Source organism: Mytilus trossulus, chromosome 3 (genome assembly GCF_036588685.1).
Source record: "Mytilus trossulus isolate FHL-02 chromosome 3, PNRI_Mtr1.1.1.hap1, whole genome shotgun sequence".
NCBI classification, from domain to species: domain Eukaryota; kingdom Metazoa; phylum Mollusca; class Bivalvia; order Mytilida; family Mytilidae; genus Mytilus; species Mytilus trossulus.
The window spans coordinates 4,719,257-4,732,663 of NC_086375.1; the positions used below are offsets into that span (position 1 = coordinate 4,719,257).

At 31.0% G+C, this 13,407-nt stretch overlaps 1 protein-coding gene across 1 annotated transcript in view; it reads right to left on the reverse strand.

The window, feature by feature from the left end:
* Positions 1-8,942: 8,942 nt before the first annotated feature.
* Positions 8,943-13,407, reverse strand: part of LOC134709895 (uncharacterized) — a 36,014-nt gene continuing 31,549 nt past the window's right edge. The window contains exon 4 of the mRNA XM_063570022.1: positions 8,943-9,734. Coding sequence (XP_063426092.1) covers positions 8,943-9,734 — 792 coding nt within the window. The remainder of the gene's footprint in view (positions 9,735-13,407) is intronic.

A 13,407-nucleotide genomic window follows, 5' to 3' on the forward strand; every position in this document is an offset into this window, starting at 1 on the left:
ATGGAAATTAAACTGACAACGCCATGGCTAAAAAAAATAAAAAGACAAACAGACAAATAATAGTACACAAAACCAACATAAAAAAACTAAGGACTAAGCAACACGAACTTCATCAAAAACTGGGGGTGATCTCAGGTGCTCCGGAAGGGTAGGCAGATCCTGCTCCACATGTGTAACCCGTCGTGTTGCTTAACTATTGGCGTATTAAAATTTGAAACTTGTTGCCTTTTGTTAGCTATTATTCGTGTGTTTCTTTGTCAATTATGTTCTCCTATTTATTTATATTGTAGTCCTGTAAATATGTTGTGTTGTCATGTTAATGTTACTAGAACACACCCGCGAAATGTCGCGAAATCGCGGAAATATACAGCTTGTGAACTGTTGTAGGATGATTTTTTGAAAAAGATATTATGTATGGAAAACTTCATAAAAGGAATCAAAAGGCCTCTCCCTTTTTCCAAAGTCTGATATTTGTTTCCTTTCTGTTATATTCAATTATTTTTGTGTTTCTGGCCACAGACCACACATATTCTTTTCCTTTGCTACAATGCATCTTTTGGTAGAAGTCAAATTAAATTAAAAATTAGCACCGCTTCGAACATGAAATAAATCAGTGTAACTGCTTATATATATAGACCATTATTAGTCTAATAAAATATGCTTCTAGGGCAATCCATCAGTGCCTTTTCTTTTGAGGGCTTTATTTACATGCCAATGGTAGGATGTGAATCTTGTATAAAGGACTAAGACCGATTAAGGCTAATTTGAGGGGTGGTCGGAGGGGTCCTGATTCCGAAATCCGGACTTAAAACATGAGATCCCGAGATGCATAATGTTAAGAAATTCATATCCCGAAATCGAAAAATACATTCCCGAATCCCGTAGGGATCAATCCACAAATCCTGAACTTAAAAACACCCGATCCCGGCGTCCCGAAAAAGATCCTGCCTCCATCTAATCTCTACCCTACTTTCATATTTGCCAAATCACTACTTTCACTTTCAACAATAAACTTGTATGCCCCATTTATGAGCATTATGTTTTCTTCTCTGTGCATCCGTGCATTCGTTCGTAAGTCCGTATTTCCCGCTGCAGGTTAATGTTTTTGGTCGAGATAGTTTTGATGAAGTTGAAGTCCAATCAAATCGAAACTTAGTTAATATAGTGCCGATGTGGCATCCGTGTACTATGGACACATTCTAGTTTCCACATGATTTACTTATTTTAATATATATGCAACTGGTTAAATAGTAAACATTTCAAAGATTTGTACACACATATACAACTATAGTATGACGAACGCTCTGATTGGCTTATTTATTTTTCATTTTTGTTATCTATCATACGATTGGTTTTACATGTACATGTTCCAAACCGGAACTCTTATATATGACCAAAAGTTAGTCTGATGACGGATTCAATATTCGGACTCCTTTTTGTCATTTTTCACCAAAAATAAACTCAATCTGAATAATTATAAGAATGGATGACAAATGTAACTATGCATGCTACCTATAGAACTCAGAGGGATGATGATTAAATTGTCGTGAAAGGAAGAGAAGCGACACACAAAATGAGGTCTTCTCGTGTAATGGTATAAATATTTCACATGGCCATAAAAGAGGGAGGTTTGGCATTCCACAAAACCAGGTTCAACCCATTATTTTTTCCTTTAAAAATGTCCTGTACCAAGTCAGGAATATGGCCATTGTTGTATTATAGTTCGGTTCTGTGTGTGTTACATTTTAACGTTGTGTTTTAATTGTGTCTTTTGTTTGATCTGATTATTGAGTGTGAATTCACATTTCTATAAGACGTGTCACGGTACTTATTTATCCCAAATTCATATACTAGTATTTGGTTTTGATGTTATATTTGTTATTCTCATAGGATTTTGTCTAATGCTTAGTCTGTTTCTGTGTGTGTTACATTTTATTGTTGTGTCGTTGTTCTCTTATATTTAATGCGTTTCCCTTAGTTTTTTCTTTTTTAACCCGATTTTGTTTTTTGTCCATGGATTTATGAGTTTTCAACAGCGGTATACTACTGTTGCCTTTATTTAAGTTATTACAAATCCGGTAAATAGTCTAATTCGATAAACCTCACAATAATAGACTTTCAACAGGAACTCAGTCATGATGTTAACCAGGCTAGACATTTCAGCGTGTGAACATCTGGTTACATTCATATATAATGTATCATAAATAATTACTTTTGTACATATACTTTAATTTGCAGAAACCAAAAGTGTTTGTTAGTTTTCCTTAAAAGACATTGCACACAAATTGTAAAATTAAATGTTGATCTTGAGCAGCATTATTTAAATGTTTATATACTTTTTTGCAATAAGTCTTGTGATTTTTATTTCAGTTAAGAGTTCTTTCAGAATCAAAACCTCCCAAGTAAAAAGTAGGGCTGTGCACTCACAAATATGTTTAACCAAACCCTTTGTTATGGGCCTATCCTCTTAAAATTTTTTTTTAGTTGTAGTATGTCATATTAAGGTTTCTATCATCGTGATGATGTTCGTTTCATAGTTGTATACCATTTATTATCAATAAACCATAAACATAAATATAGATAATACATTTATTACAATATTTACATTATAAAAAAAATTAAAAAAAATTGATCGGCAGTTAAATTTTTACCAGGACACAAATGAATTTGTTGATATTTATATTAATTTATGTTGTTTAATCAAGACCGATTCCAGTTGAAAGTTTTCTGTTTACTTTTAATTATTAACAATCTTACATGTATTGGAATCATTTTTGTTACACAGGGCTAGAATACAAATAAAACTCCAAATTTTATCTTACATATAACATCTTGGAATGAAAGCATGAAAATAAATAAGATTACGCAACAGTACGTCTACATATAAAGAAGATACTTACAAACGTAGAACTGAAATTGTAAATAAAACTTTCAAAATTGTGGCAATGTATTATAGCTCCTATTTTCTTTCCACTTTCAATTTTATCTTATATATTTTCTTTTGGTAAAAAAACTGGATTTGGCTGTACATCATACCTTCATAGGAGATTACTCTTGAAATGCCACCATTTCAGTAAATGTAATCTAGTATGGACATGTAAGTGCTAGTCTATCTAAGAATCAGGCAGTGGTGAAAACATGACAAACAAAAACCCACTCAGGTTGACATTAAGTTATGTTCAAAATGTATAATGATGCAAAAATATATAATTCGTTTCATTGCCCTGTTCTGGTAATTGGAGATAAAATTTGGTTACAATATGCACTAGAAATTAACAATTAAGGGGAGCTAACTCTGTAATTTGCTATCATTCTAACTAAAATTTGTCTAAAGATTTCTCAAGTTACATAAGAATAAGAATTTTATTAGTTTGCAATCCAAACAATAGGATTGTTACTTAAATACACAACAAAAACAAACAATCAGACAGGCATATTAAAATTACAGAACGATAGTCATTAAACACTACAAACATGTAGCATTGAAAGAAAAAGAAAAAACATAGATTATTAGATTAATAGTATTAATTATAATACTATTTTTGACAGCATGCCTCCTCTTTAAAGTTATCAATTAAAATATTACGCTTATGTATCAAAAAATATGTTTTAATATACATTACACAGTTCATATATTGACATTATAATTGTTTCTCTCATTATACATTTCACTTATGTAGTTAACAATGATAAGTAAAATATCACATTCTTCGCAGGAAAATATAAAATCAAATTTGTTTTCTTCACTTATGGAATTAAAACAAGACACGCAGACACTAAAGACCTACCATTTCTAACTCAGGCTGATTGTTACTTAAAAATAGGATGGCTAGGTAGGTGGGTTTTTTTTACAGCCATGTTTTGATTTTTTTTTAAATTGCCTGATTCTTACAAAGACTAGCACTTAATTTTGATAATTACTGGTTCTAAAAATGTTGAGTTTCTGTTGTAATTCTCAAAAAAATAATTCTGTTAGCATATAAATGTTTAGTTTTGAACTTACTCAGAATATTACTATAGATTCATTCACCCTGTGTATACTTAGACATTAAAAATATGCGTATTAAACTAGATATTTACAGTTTCCCTTTTATTGATTGAACTTGTCTCATGTATTGTTAAGATAGCTGATACTAAGTCTTGATGATTGCCATGCATATAACTTTTACTTTTCTACATTGGCTAGAGGTATAGGGGGAGGGTTGAGATCTCATAAACATGTTTAACCCCGCCGCATGCTTGTGCCTGTCAGGAGCCTCTGGCCTTTGTTAGTCTTGTATTATTTTTATTTTAGTTTTTTGTATACAGTTTGGAAATTAGTATGGCATTCATTACCACGGAACTAGTATATGTTTAGGGGCCAGCTGAAGGACGCCTCCTGGTGCGGGAACTTCTAGCTACATTGAAGACCTGTTGGTTACCTTCTGCTGTTGTTTTTTCTATGGTCCGATGACTGTCTCTTTGACATATTCCCCATTTCAATTCTCAATTTTATATAACGTAAACCTTTGGGAATATCACTGGTTTAAAGCGACCACTAGAAAACTGCGTAACGTATAAAACGTCGATTGTCGTGATTTATTTTTAGTACAAGGTCAGTGGGTGTGATTTGTTTGAAATATGTTATCAATATTTTCTTACAGCCAGTGAATCACCATTTAGAAAATATGTAGTTTACATAAATTTTGTTATTATTATCATAATTGGAAAAATATTATTAACTTGTTTGTTGGCCTTACACCTCTATTTTCAAATATAACAATTCGTAAGATTTCAAAGGTATTTGATATCCAGGGAAAATATGACATGTTAAGCATGAATAAAAGTGTTTAAAAAGTGGTCAAAATCTTTCGTCAGATGAACCTGACATTTGAAGCCAAAATCGGCCCTTACCGGACCTACTCCTTTTTGAGTGCATGTATGATTGAAATTGTTGACTAATGATCCAAAAATGAAAGTGACTTATCGAGATTTTTGGGGAAATCTGCATGCAAATAAAGTTATCAAAATTTAAAGTGGGAATTTTATTATTTCTGAAAAACCATCCCATCACAATTTTCCCCTTATAATTAGAGTAGCAACAAAATTTTGGAATTTACTACATAACATGTCTCGGGAGGGGGGAGGGGTGAACTTTTTTTGGTAGGGATGAGCAGCTGAGACATCAAGTACCCCACCCTTTTCATATATTGTGTTTATCAAAAATAAATCCCTTGTCATATATCAATTAACGAAAAGCAGACCTATAGATATATTTGAATATTTTTCATCTTCTGGTACATTATAAAAAAGAAGATGTGGTATGATTGCAACTGGGATCAACTACCCACAAAAAGACCAACATGACACAAACATTAACAAATATAGGTCACCGTACGGTCTTCAACAATGATCAAAGCCCATACCGCATAGTCAGCTATAAAAGCCCCGATAAGACAATGTAAAACAATTCAAACGAGAAAACTAACGGCCTTATTTATGTAAAATAAATGAACGAAAAACAAATATATAACAAATAAACAAACGACAACAACTAAATTACAGGCTCCTGAGAGTATAGATTAGTATAGATTTTTTTGTCCTACTCGTCATCACGTTCTTTTCCAATAAATTCCTCATATCTTTAAAAACTTTCTTCTTATTGCTCCTTTTTATGTCTTTCATTATGAAGACATTTCTATTCCAACATACAATGCATGTAAAAGACGTTTGGTCAGATTATAGATAGTATTACATCTATGGTCAGTTAAGTGTATTTTATCACTCCAGAGAGTAACCCCTTCACTGATTGTAAAAACTGATAAAAAGTTACATTGCCGTTCCCTCTTACAGGACGCTTTCACAATGGAATTTCTTTAAATAATTGTTATCATGTTTTATGTATACACACCCTTTAATGTTAATTAGGTGCAAATGTCAAAATGGCCGTATTTATTGCATCTATCACTGGCATTTTGAAATACCACATCAGAAAAATAGAGTTTAATTGGTTTGACAAATAACTGATGCATTTACGACTGTGGTTTAACCGCATCAAAAATAAATACAGACATCTGATTAGTTATCAACCTATTGATATATTCAATCTGAATTTCTCACCCTTTTCATATATCATAGATCATGAAAAAGAGACCTATTCGATCGCCTCATCTCTACCAATAATTATATAGTTAGTGACCCCCCCCCCCCTGAGTAACATGTAGACTGTTTAAAATAAGAAAAAGAAATTAAAAGAAAAAGAACTCTGAAGAAAATTTAAAAAGGAAAGTCCCGAATCAAATGGCAGAATCAAAAGCTCAAACACATCAAACGAATGAAAAACTATTGGCATTATCCTTACTTTGACATTTTCATTGTTTTGAGCATTTACACCTTAAAAAGAATCTATTATTATTCTATATTAAAAAAAATATGTTTTTTTTTTAATTATATACTGTCTCAGTATACTGTATACAGTGAATGTATATTGAGAATCAACATATACCCACTTGAAATATATTTGTCATCGTATACAATTTTGGACAGTGAACAAAACATGAACTATACTAAGTTTTACCAACAACAATGCAAAGATTCTATTTTTAAAATTTAAATATTTTTGTTATTGGTTATTTTTTTGTTATAACTGTAATACAAACAAATCAAATTAAAAAAGTATATGAATACAATCAAGCAAATTCTCTAGGTTTCATCATTAGAATTGTTAAAACTGTATATATAGATACATCTTCATGCCTTATATATCATGTACTGTAGTACGCCGCTAGATTAAGACTGACGTGGAAAGGTAACATATGGCCACCGAAAGCTCTTTTATTGAGAGCCCAGGTGGTCGTGTGGTCTAGCGGGACGGCTGCAGTGCAGGCGATTTGGTGTCACGATATCACAGTAGCATGGGTTCGAATCCCGGCGAGGGAAGAACCAAAAATTTGCGAAAGCAAATTTACAGATCTAACATTGTTGGGTTGATGTTTAGACGAGTTGTATATATATATATATATATAGTCACATTACCTGAAGATCTGCGGAAGCAGTGAAAGTACTAGTAAAAAAAGTGATGCATTAAAACCGTTATTATCTTTTAATAATTTTCTTATATATATACATATATATATAAAATGACTGAATAAATAGTTAACGATCAATCTTACAGGGCGATGGATCATGTAATATGATTCTGTACACTACAAAATATAATATATAACAAGTCAAAAAGGGTACAACATCACCATTAAATAACTATAAAATATACAAATATTAGATATTTCGGATAACAGATATCCTTCTTCGGTGATTCCACGATGACAAATGAATCATGTCAATTCAAATTAAGACTCTATCAAAATCTTGATTCATACAATTTAAGCAAACGCTGGAACAATTTTAAACATCCCAAACACACCGCAAAGACTACAGAAATATGCCAAAAATAAAAATAGATTATTTACGATGTGAAATGGCACAAATCTAGATTTCCAAAGGTTGTGACAGTTGAGATGTTATAACTGCATTGAGGGAAGTCCTCAAACAAAAAAATCAAAAATGTCCTAACCGATCCATATATTATGATAAATAAAAAGTCTTTGGTACAGAAAATATAGTTTAAAAGTAAAAAACACAAAAAATCACATCATAAATCGAACATTGTTTCTGTTAGCGCTTTCACCGCATATCCTGCGGTTCTTTTGAAAAAGAAGCATTCAAAAAACGATACCAGATAAGAAAACTGTGGTATAAATCACTGAATGAAAGAAAACAAGCTTTCTTAAATGCAATACGAACTGAATATCTTGTCAGTACGTATGAAAAATGGACAAATAAGGAAGATATTGCCTTTCCAAGAAAATTTCGAGTGAAAAGAATCAAAACAGAACCTCAAGAAGAATTCGACATTCGACTCAACCTAGCTCTAACAAAATTTCAAGAAGCCATCAAACACTTGAGGTTAATAAAATATCTGACCATGGAATAATTTAAAGTAATGAATAGATATTTTCAATTTCCACAATTCTTATAAGAAAACTCTGCAATTATTAAATGTACACAAGAATTAGATATTTTCAATTTCCACATTTCTTTTAGGAAAACTCTGTGCAATTAAATAATGTACAAAAGAATTAGATATTTTCAATTTCCACAATTCTTTTAAGAAAACTCTGTGCAATTAAATAATGTACAAAAGCATTAGATATTTTCAATTTCCACAATTCTTTTAAGAAAACTCTGTGCAATTGAATAATGTACAAAAGCATTAGATATTTTCAATTTCCACAATTCTTTTAAGAAAACTCTGTGCAATTAAATAATGTACAAAAGCATTAGATATTTTGAATTCCCACAATTCTTTTAAGAAAACTCTGTGCAATTAAATAATGTACAAAAGCATTAGTTATTTTCAATTTCCACAATTCTTTTAAGAAAACTCTGTGCAATTAAATAATGTACAAAAGCATTAGAAATTTTCAATTTCCACAATTCGTTTAAGAAAACTCTGTGCAATTAAATAATGTACAAAAGAATTAGATATTTTCAATTTCCACAAATCTTTTGAGAAAACTCTGTGCAATTAAATAATGTACAAAAGCATTAGATATTTTCAATTTCCACAAATCTTTTGAGAAAACTCTGTGCAATTAAATAATGTACAAAAGCATTAGATATTTTCAATTTCCACAAATCTTTTGAGAAAACTCTGTGCAATTAAATAATGTACAAAAGCATTAGATATTTTCAATTTCCACAATTCTTTTAAGAAAACTCTGTGCAATTAAATAATGTACAAAAGCATAAGTTATTTTTTAATTTCCACAATTCTTTTAAGAAAACTCTGTGCAACTAAAAATGTACAAAAGAACATTTTTGTATTTTGATTTTCCATAGACATTTAAACAATTCCTTGTATCTCCTTTCTAGTAATATCATTAGATTTCCTTGTGTGTATTTTATCCTGAACACAAATTGAATTTTGCTAAATATTTTCCATAGTGATCACAAATAAATCCTGAAGACTCATTATGTTTAAAACGAATAAACATAGGATGCTTCAGTTCTTCCTTTTCACTGATAAGTGCTTTACTATCCTGTCCATCTTTTGATATAACTGTTATTCCATCTAATCCAAAGTCTGCAACAAAAATGTTACCATATGAATCTGTACAAAGCCCTTTTGGAAAATATAAATTCTGTTTATATTCCCAGATCTTTGTACCTGATTTATCAACACAGTATACGGCTTTATCTTTATAGTCATTATAGATAACTCTGTCATTCCAGTGAACAAAGAAGGCCAATACGGATTTACTTTGAACTGGTATTGACTTCAGTGTGTTTCCTTCTAAGTCTATAATACGGATCTCATCACTACTCAGCCCTAGAGCCAAAGAATTATTGGAGAATGATAGTCCATAGCATACTTTGTCTAATGTGATAACTTTGGTGACTGTTTCATTCTCCATATTGAAAATATGTATGATTCTCTCATCAAAATAAGTCAGGGCGATAGTGTCCTGATTGATCTGGGTAACACTTTTAACTTGACCAGGTATATGTAATTGTTTCTGATATTTGCCATCAGAAGTAAGAAGGTTAACTTTACCTTTGGATCCAACCACTATAACTCTGCCATCTAGCAAACAAATCATTTCAATGATAACTTCATCCATGTTGATCTCTATCTTTGTCTCAATATTCAGAGTCATGTTGTTTATGTCACATTGTTTACTGGATGCCATAGCCTATAAATACAAAATAAAAGTTATTAAGCCTGCTTATAAAGGTCAACATCTGTTAAATTTATCTAAGATCAACTTTGACTTAATGAGTTAAACCTCCCCAAACTTCCAATATCTAATAACACTACTATTTGTGAACAATGTCCCTTAGCGCTACAAATTAGCAAAATAGATCATACATTATCTAATGTGTAAATTTTCAAACTTAAGAATTAATCGAATATTTCTGGTAAGCAGACCTGGAGTAAGTAAAAATGTTATTGTAATTAGCTGTAATTAATCAAAATGTTATTCAGAGTAAATCAATGTAATGTGTAATTGAACTTATTTTCAATTACATGTAATTGAAAGTAATGAATTACATTGACTTTTTGCCATGTAATTATGAATAACTTTTCAAGTATTTTGAATTACATTTAGATAGTTGCTGGGAAATTCAAGACAATTTTGCCTTTTATGATGGAAGTTTTAAGTTTGATTGTTTCTATAATAATTATATATATCTAAGTATGCGCTTGGTGCTATGACTTTTGTGAATACTTTAAAACATTTATTATGATGACAGAAATGTAAAGTTTAATTCATCTGGATATATTTTACCCCACAAAATTAGACATGCATTCAAATAATCAGAAATAATAAACCTTATGGTGATTTAATGTAACAGTGACTTTAGAAATATGAAACTTTTTTTTAAAATCAAATCTTGTACAGATGTAGATGTTTAAAAGAGCATGAATGTGTATCTGGTGTACAAAAAGATATTGACACCTTATATTTATGGCATGTTATCGGTCGTCCCACTGTCTATATCACTCTGTTCAGCTCTTAATATTATTCCGTATCATGTCTTTTGCTACGCTCACTCGACAAAAAGCTTCATATTATGTCTCGCAGCTGATATTTTACGATATCAACATGCTGATAACCTGATAATCGGTACATATCATGGCCAAAAGTTTATTGTTTAATGTTTAGTATTACATTCATATTAAGATCCATCTTGTTACGTCTTGTGATCAATTTTAGTTTGGCAATCGCCAATGGCAGTCAGCAGGGTTAAAGAACATCAGTTGTTTGACCTGTTAGTCAAATGCATTTTGTTTAAATATACTTTTTCACATTTTTGGTCTTTTGCAAAATGTTGTTTGTGCTGTATTTCGACCCTTCTACAACGAAATTTGTTTTACATGCACACGTATACAAATTGCGGTTTTCCCAACGCAATCATAGGTTTGAACGTAGTTTTCAATTTAGACATGTTTATATTTTTTCGTTTCGTTCTATAACTGATCTTTCCCTGTTCCTAAGACAAAGTTACTCTTGAAGAAAGCAAGCTTAATAATGTCTCCCCTGGTATTGTGACATCGCTGAAAATGCCTGGTCTCGTTTTGAAGCCTTGATACGAGAATTTCGGAGCGACAAAGCAGGATGATATAGGCGTAGGGACGATAAATTACTTAAGCACTTGTAGAAAAGAACAAGTATTTGATACCTGTGGTAAAGTGCTATTGGCAGTTACAGATGGTTAGTTTTGATAGTCAGATACTTGTGGTTAATTGCAATAGTTCGTTACATGAGGATAATAATAATTGCCAGTTACATGTGGTTAATTACAATAATCAGTAACATGTGGTTAAATAAAATAGTCAGTTACGTGTGGTGGTTAAAACAATAGTCAGTTACGTGTGGTGGTTAACTACAATAGTCAGTTACGTGTGGTGGTTAAATACACTAGTCAGTTACAAGTGGTTAATTACAAAAGTCAGTTACATGTGTTAATTACAATAATCAGTTACATGTGGCTAATTACACTAGTCAGTTACATGTGGTTAATTACAATAGTCAGTTATATGTGGTTTATTTCAATAGTCAACTACATGTGGTTAATAGCAATAGTTAGTTACATGTGGTAAATTACAATGATCAATTACATGTGGCTAATTACAATAGTCAGTTACCTTTGGTTCATTACAATAGTGAGTTACATGTGGTTCATTGCAATAATCAGTAACTTGTGGATTATTTCAAGTCAGTTACATGTGGTTTATTACAATAGTCAGTAACATGGGGTTAATTGCAATAGTCAGTTACATGTAGTGGTTAACTACAATAGTCGGTTACAGGTGGTTAATTACAAAAGTCAGTTACATGTGGTAAATTACAATAATCAGTTATATGTGGTTTATTTCACTAGTCAGCTACATGTGGTTAATAGCAATAGTTAGTTACATGTGGTAAATTACAATAATCAATTACATGTGGCTAATTACAATAGTCAGTTACCTTTGGTTCATTACAATAGTGAGTTACATGTGGTTCATTGCAATAATCAGTAACTTGTGGTTTATTTCAATAGTCAGTTTCATGTGGTTTATTACAATAGTCAGTAACATGTGGTTAATTGCAATAGTCAGTTACATGTAGTGGTTAAGTACAATAGTCGGTTACAGGTGGTTAATTACAGAAGTCAGTTACATGTGGTAAATTACAATAATCAGTTATATGTGGTTTATTTCAATAGTCAGCTACATGTTGTTAATAGCAATAGTTAGTTACATGTGCTTAATTACAATAGTCAGTTAAATGTGGTTAATTACAATAGTCAGTTAAATGTGGTTAATTACAATAATCAGTTACGTTTGGTTCATTAAAAAAGTCAGTTAAATGTGGTTAATTACAATAATCAGTTAAATGTGGTTAATTACAATAGTCAGTTAAATGTGGTTAATTACAATAGTCAGTTAAATGTGGTTAATTACAATAATCAGTTACTTTTGGTTCATTAAAAAAGTCAGTTAAATGTGGTTAATTACAATAGTCAGTTAAATGTGGTTAATTACAATAGTCAGTTAAATGTGGTTAATTACAATAGTCAGTTAAATGTGGTTAATTACAATAATCAGTTACTTTTGGTTCATTAAAAAAGTCAGTCATCAAAAACAAGATCTACAATGAATCAACATTAATGAAATTGTAAGATGACGCCTTAATGAAATTGTAAGATGACGCCTTAATGAAATTGTAAGATGACGCCTTAATGAAATTGTAAGATGACGCCTTAATGAAATTGTAAGATGACGCCTTAATGAATTTGTAAGATGACGCCTTAATGAAATTGTAAGATGACGCCTTAATGAAATTGTAAGATGACGCCTTAATGAAATTGTAAGATGACGCCTTAATGAAATTGTAAGATGACGCCTTAATGAAATTGTAAGATGACGCCTTAATGAAATTGTAAGATGACGCCTTAATGAAATTGTAAGATGACGCCTTAATGAAATTGTAAGATGACGCCTTAATGAATTTATTGTCCTTTTAATGACGATTTGCCCTTTTAGCCAACTAGTTTGAAAACTGTGGTTCATAGATAGAAACTGTGAAAAGCACAAATGGTCAGTAAAGACAAGATCTACAAATATGCTGATATGTCCAACATCATCAATTCATTCATTCATTCGTTTTAGGTGTTTTGTGATAATTTTAAACATTTTTTTTGCATTTTTATGCTTTATTGCATATTATTATAAAAACGTAGATAGATAAATAGAAACTCTCATGTGGAAAAGGAAAGGATAAGGTCTACAAATATATCAATATGTCTTAAATTGTTAGTCTACGCATGAAAAATAGAGTTAATCCCCTTTAATGATGATTTTTATGTAAAAGTTTC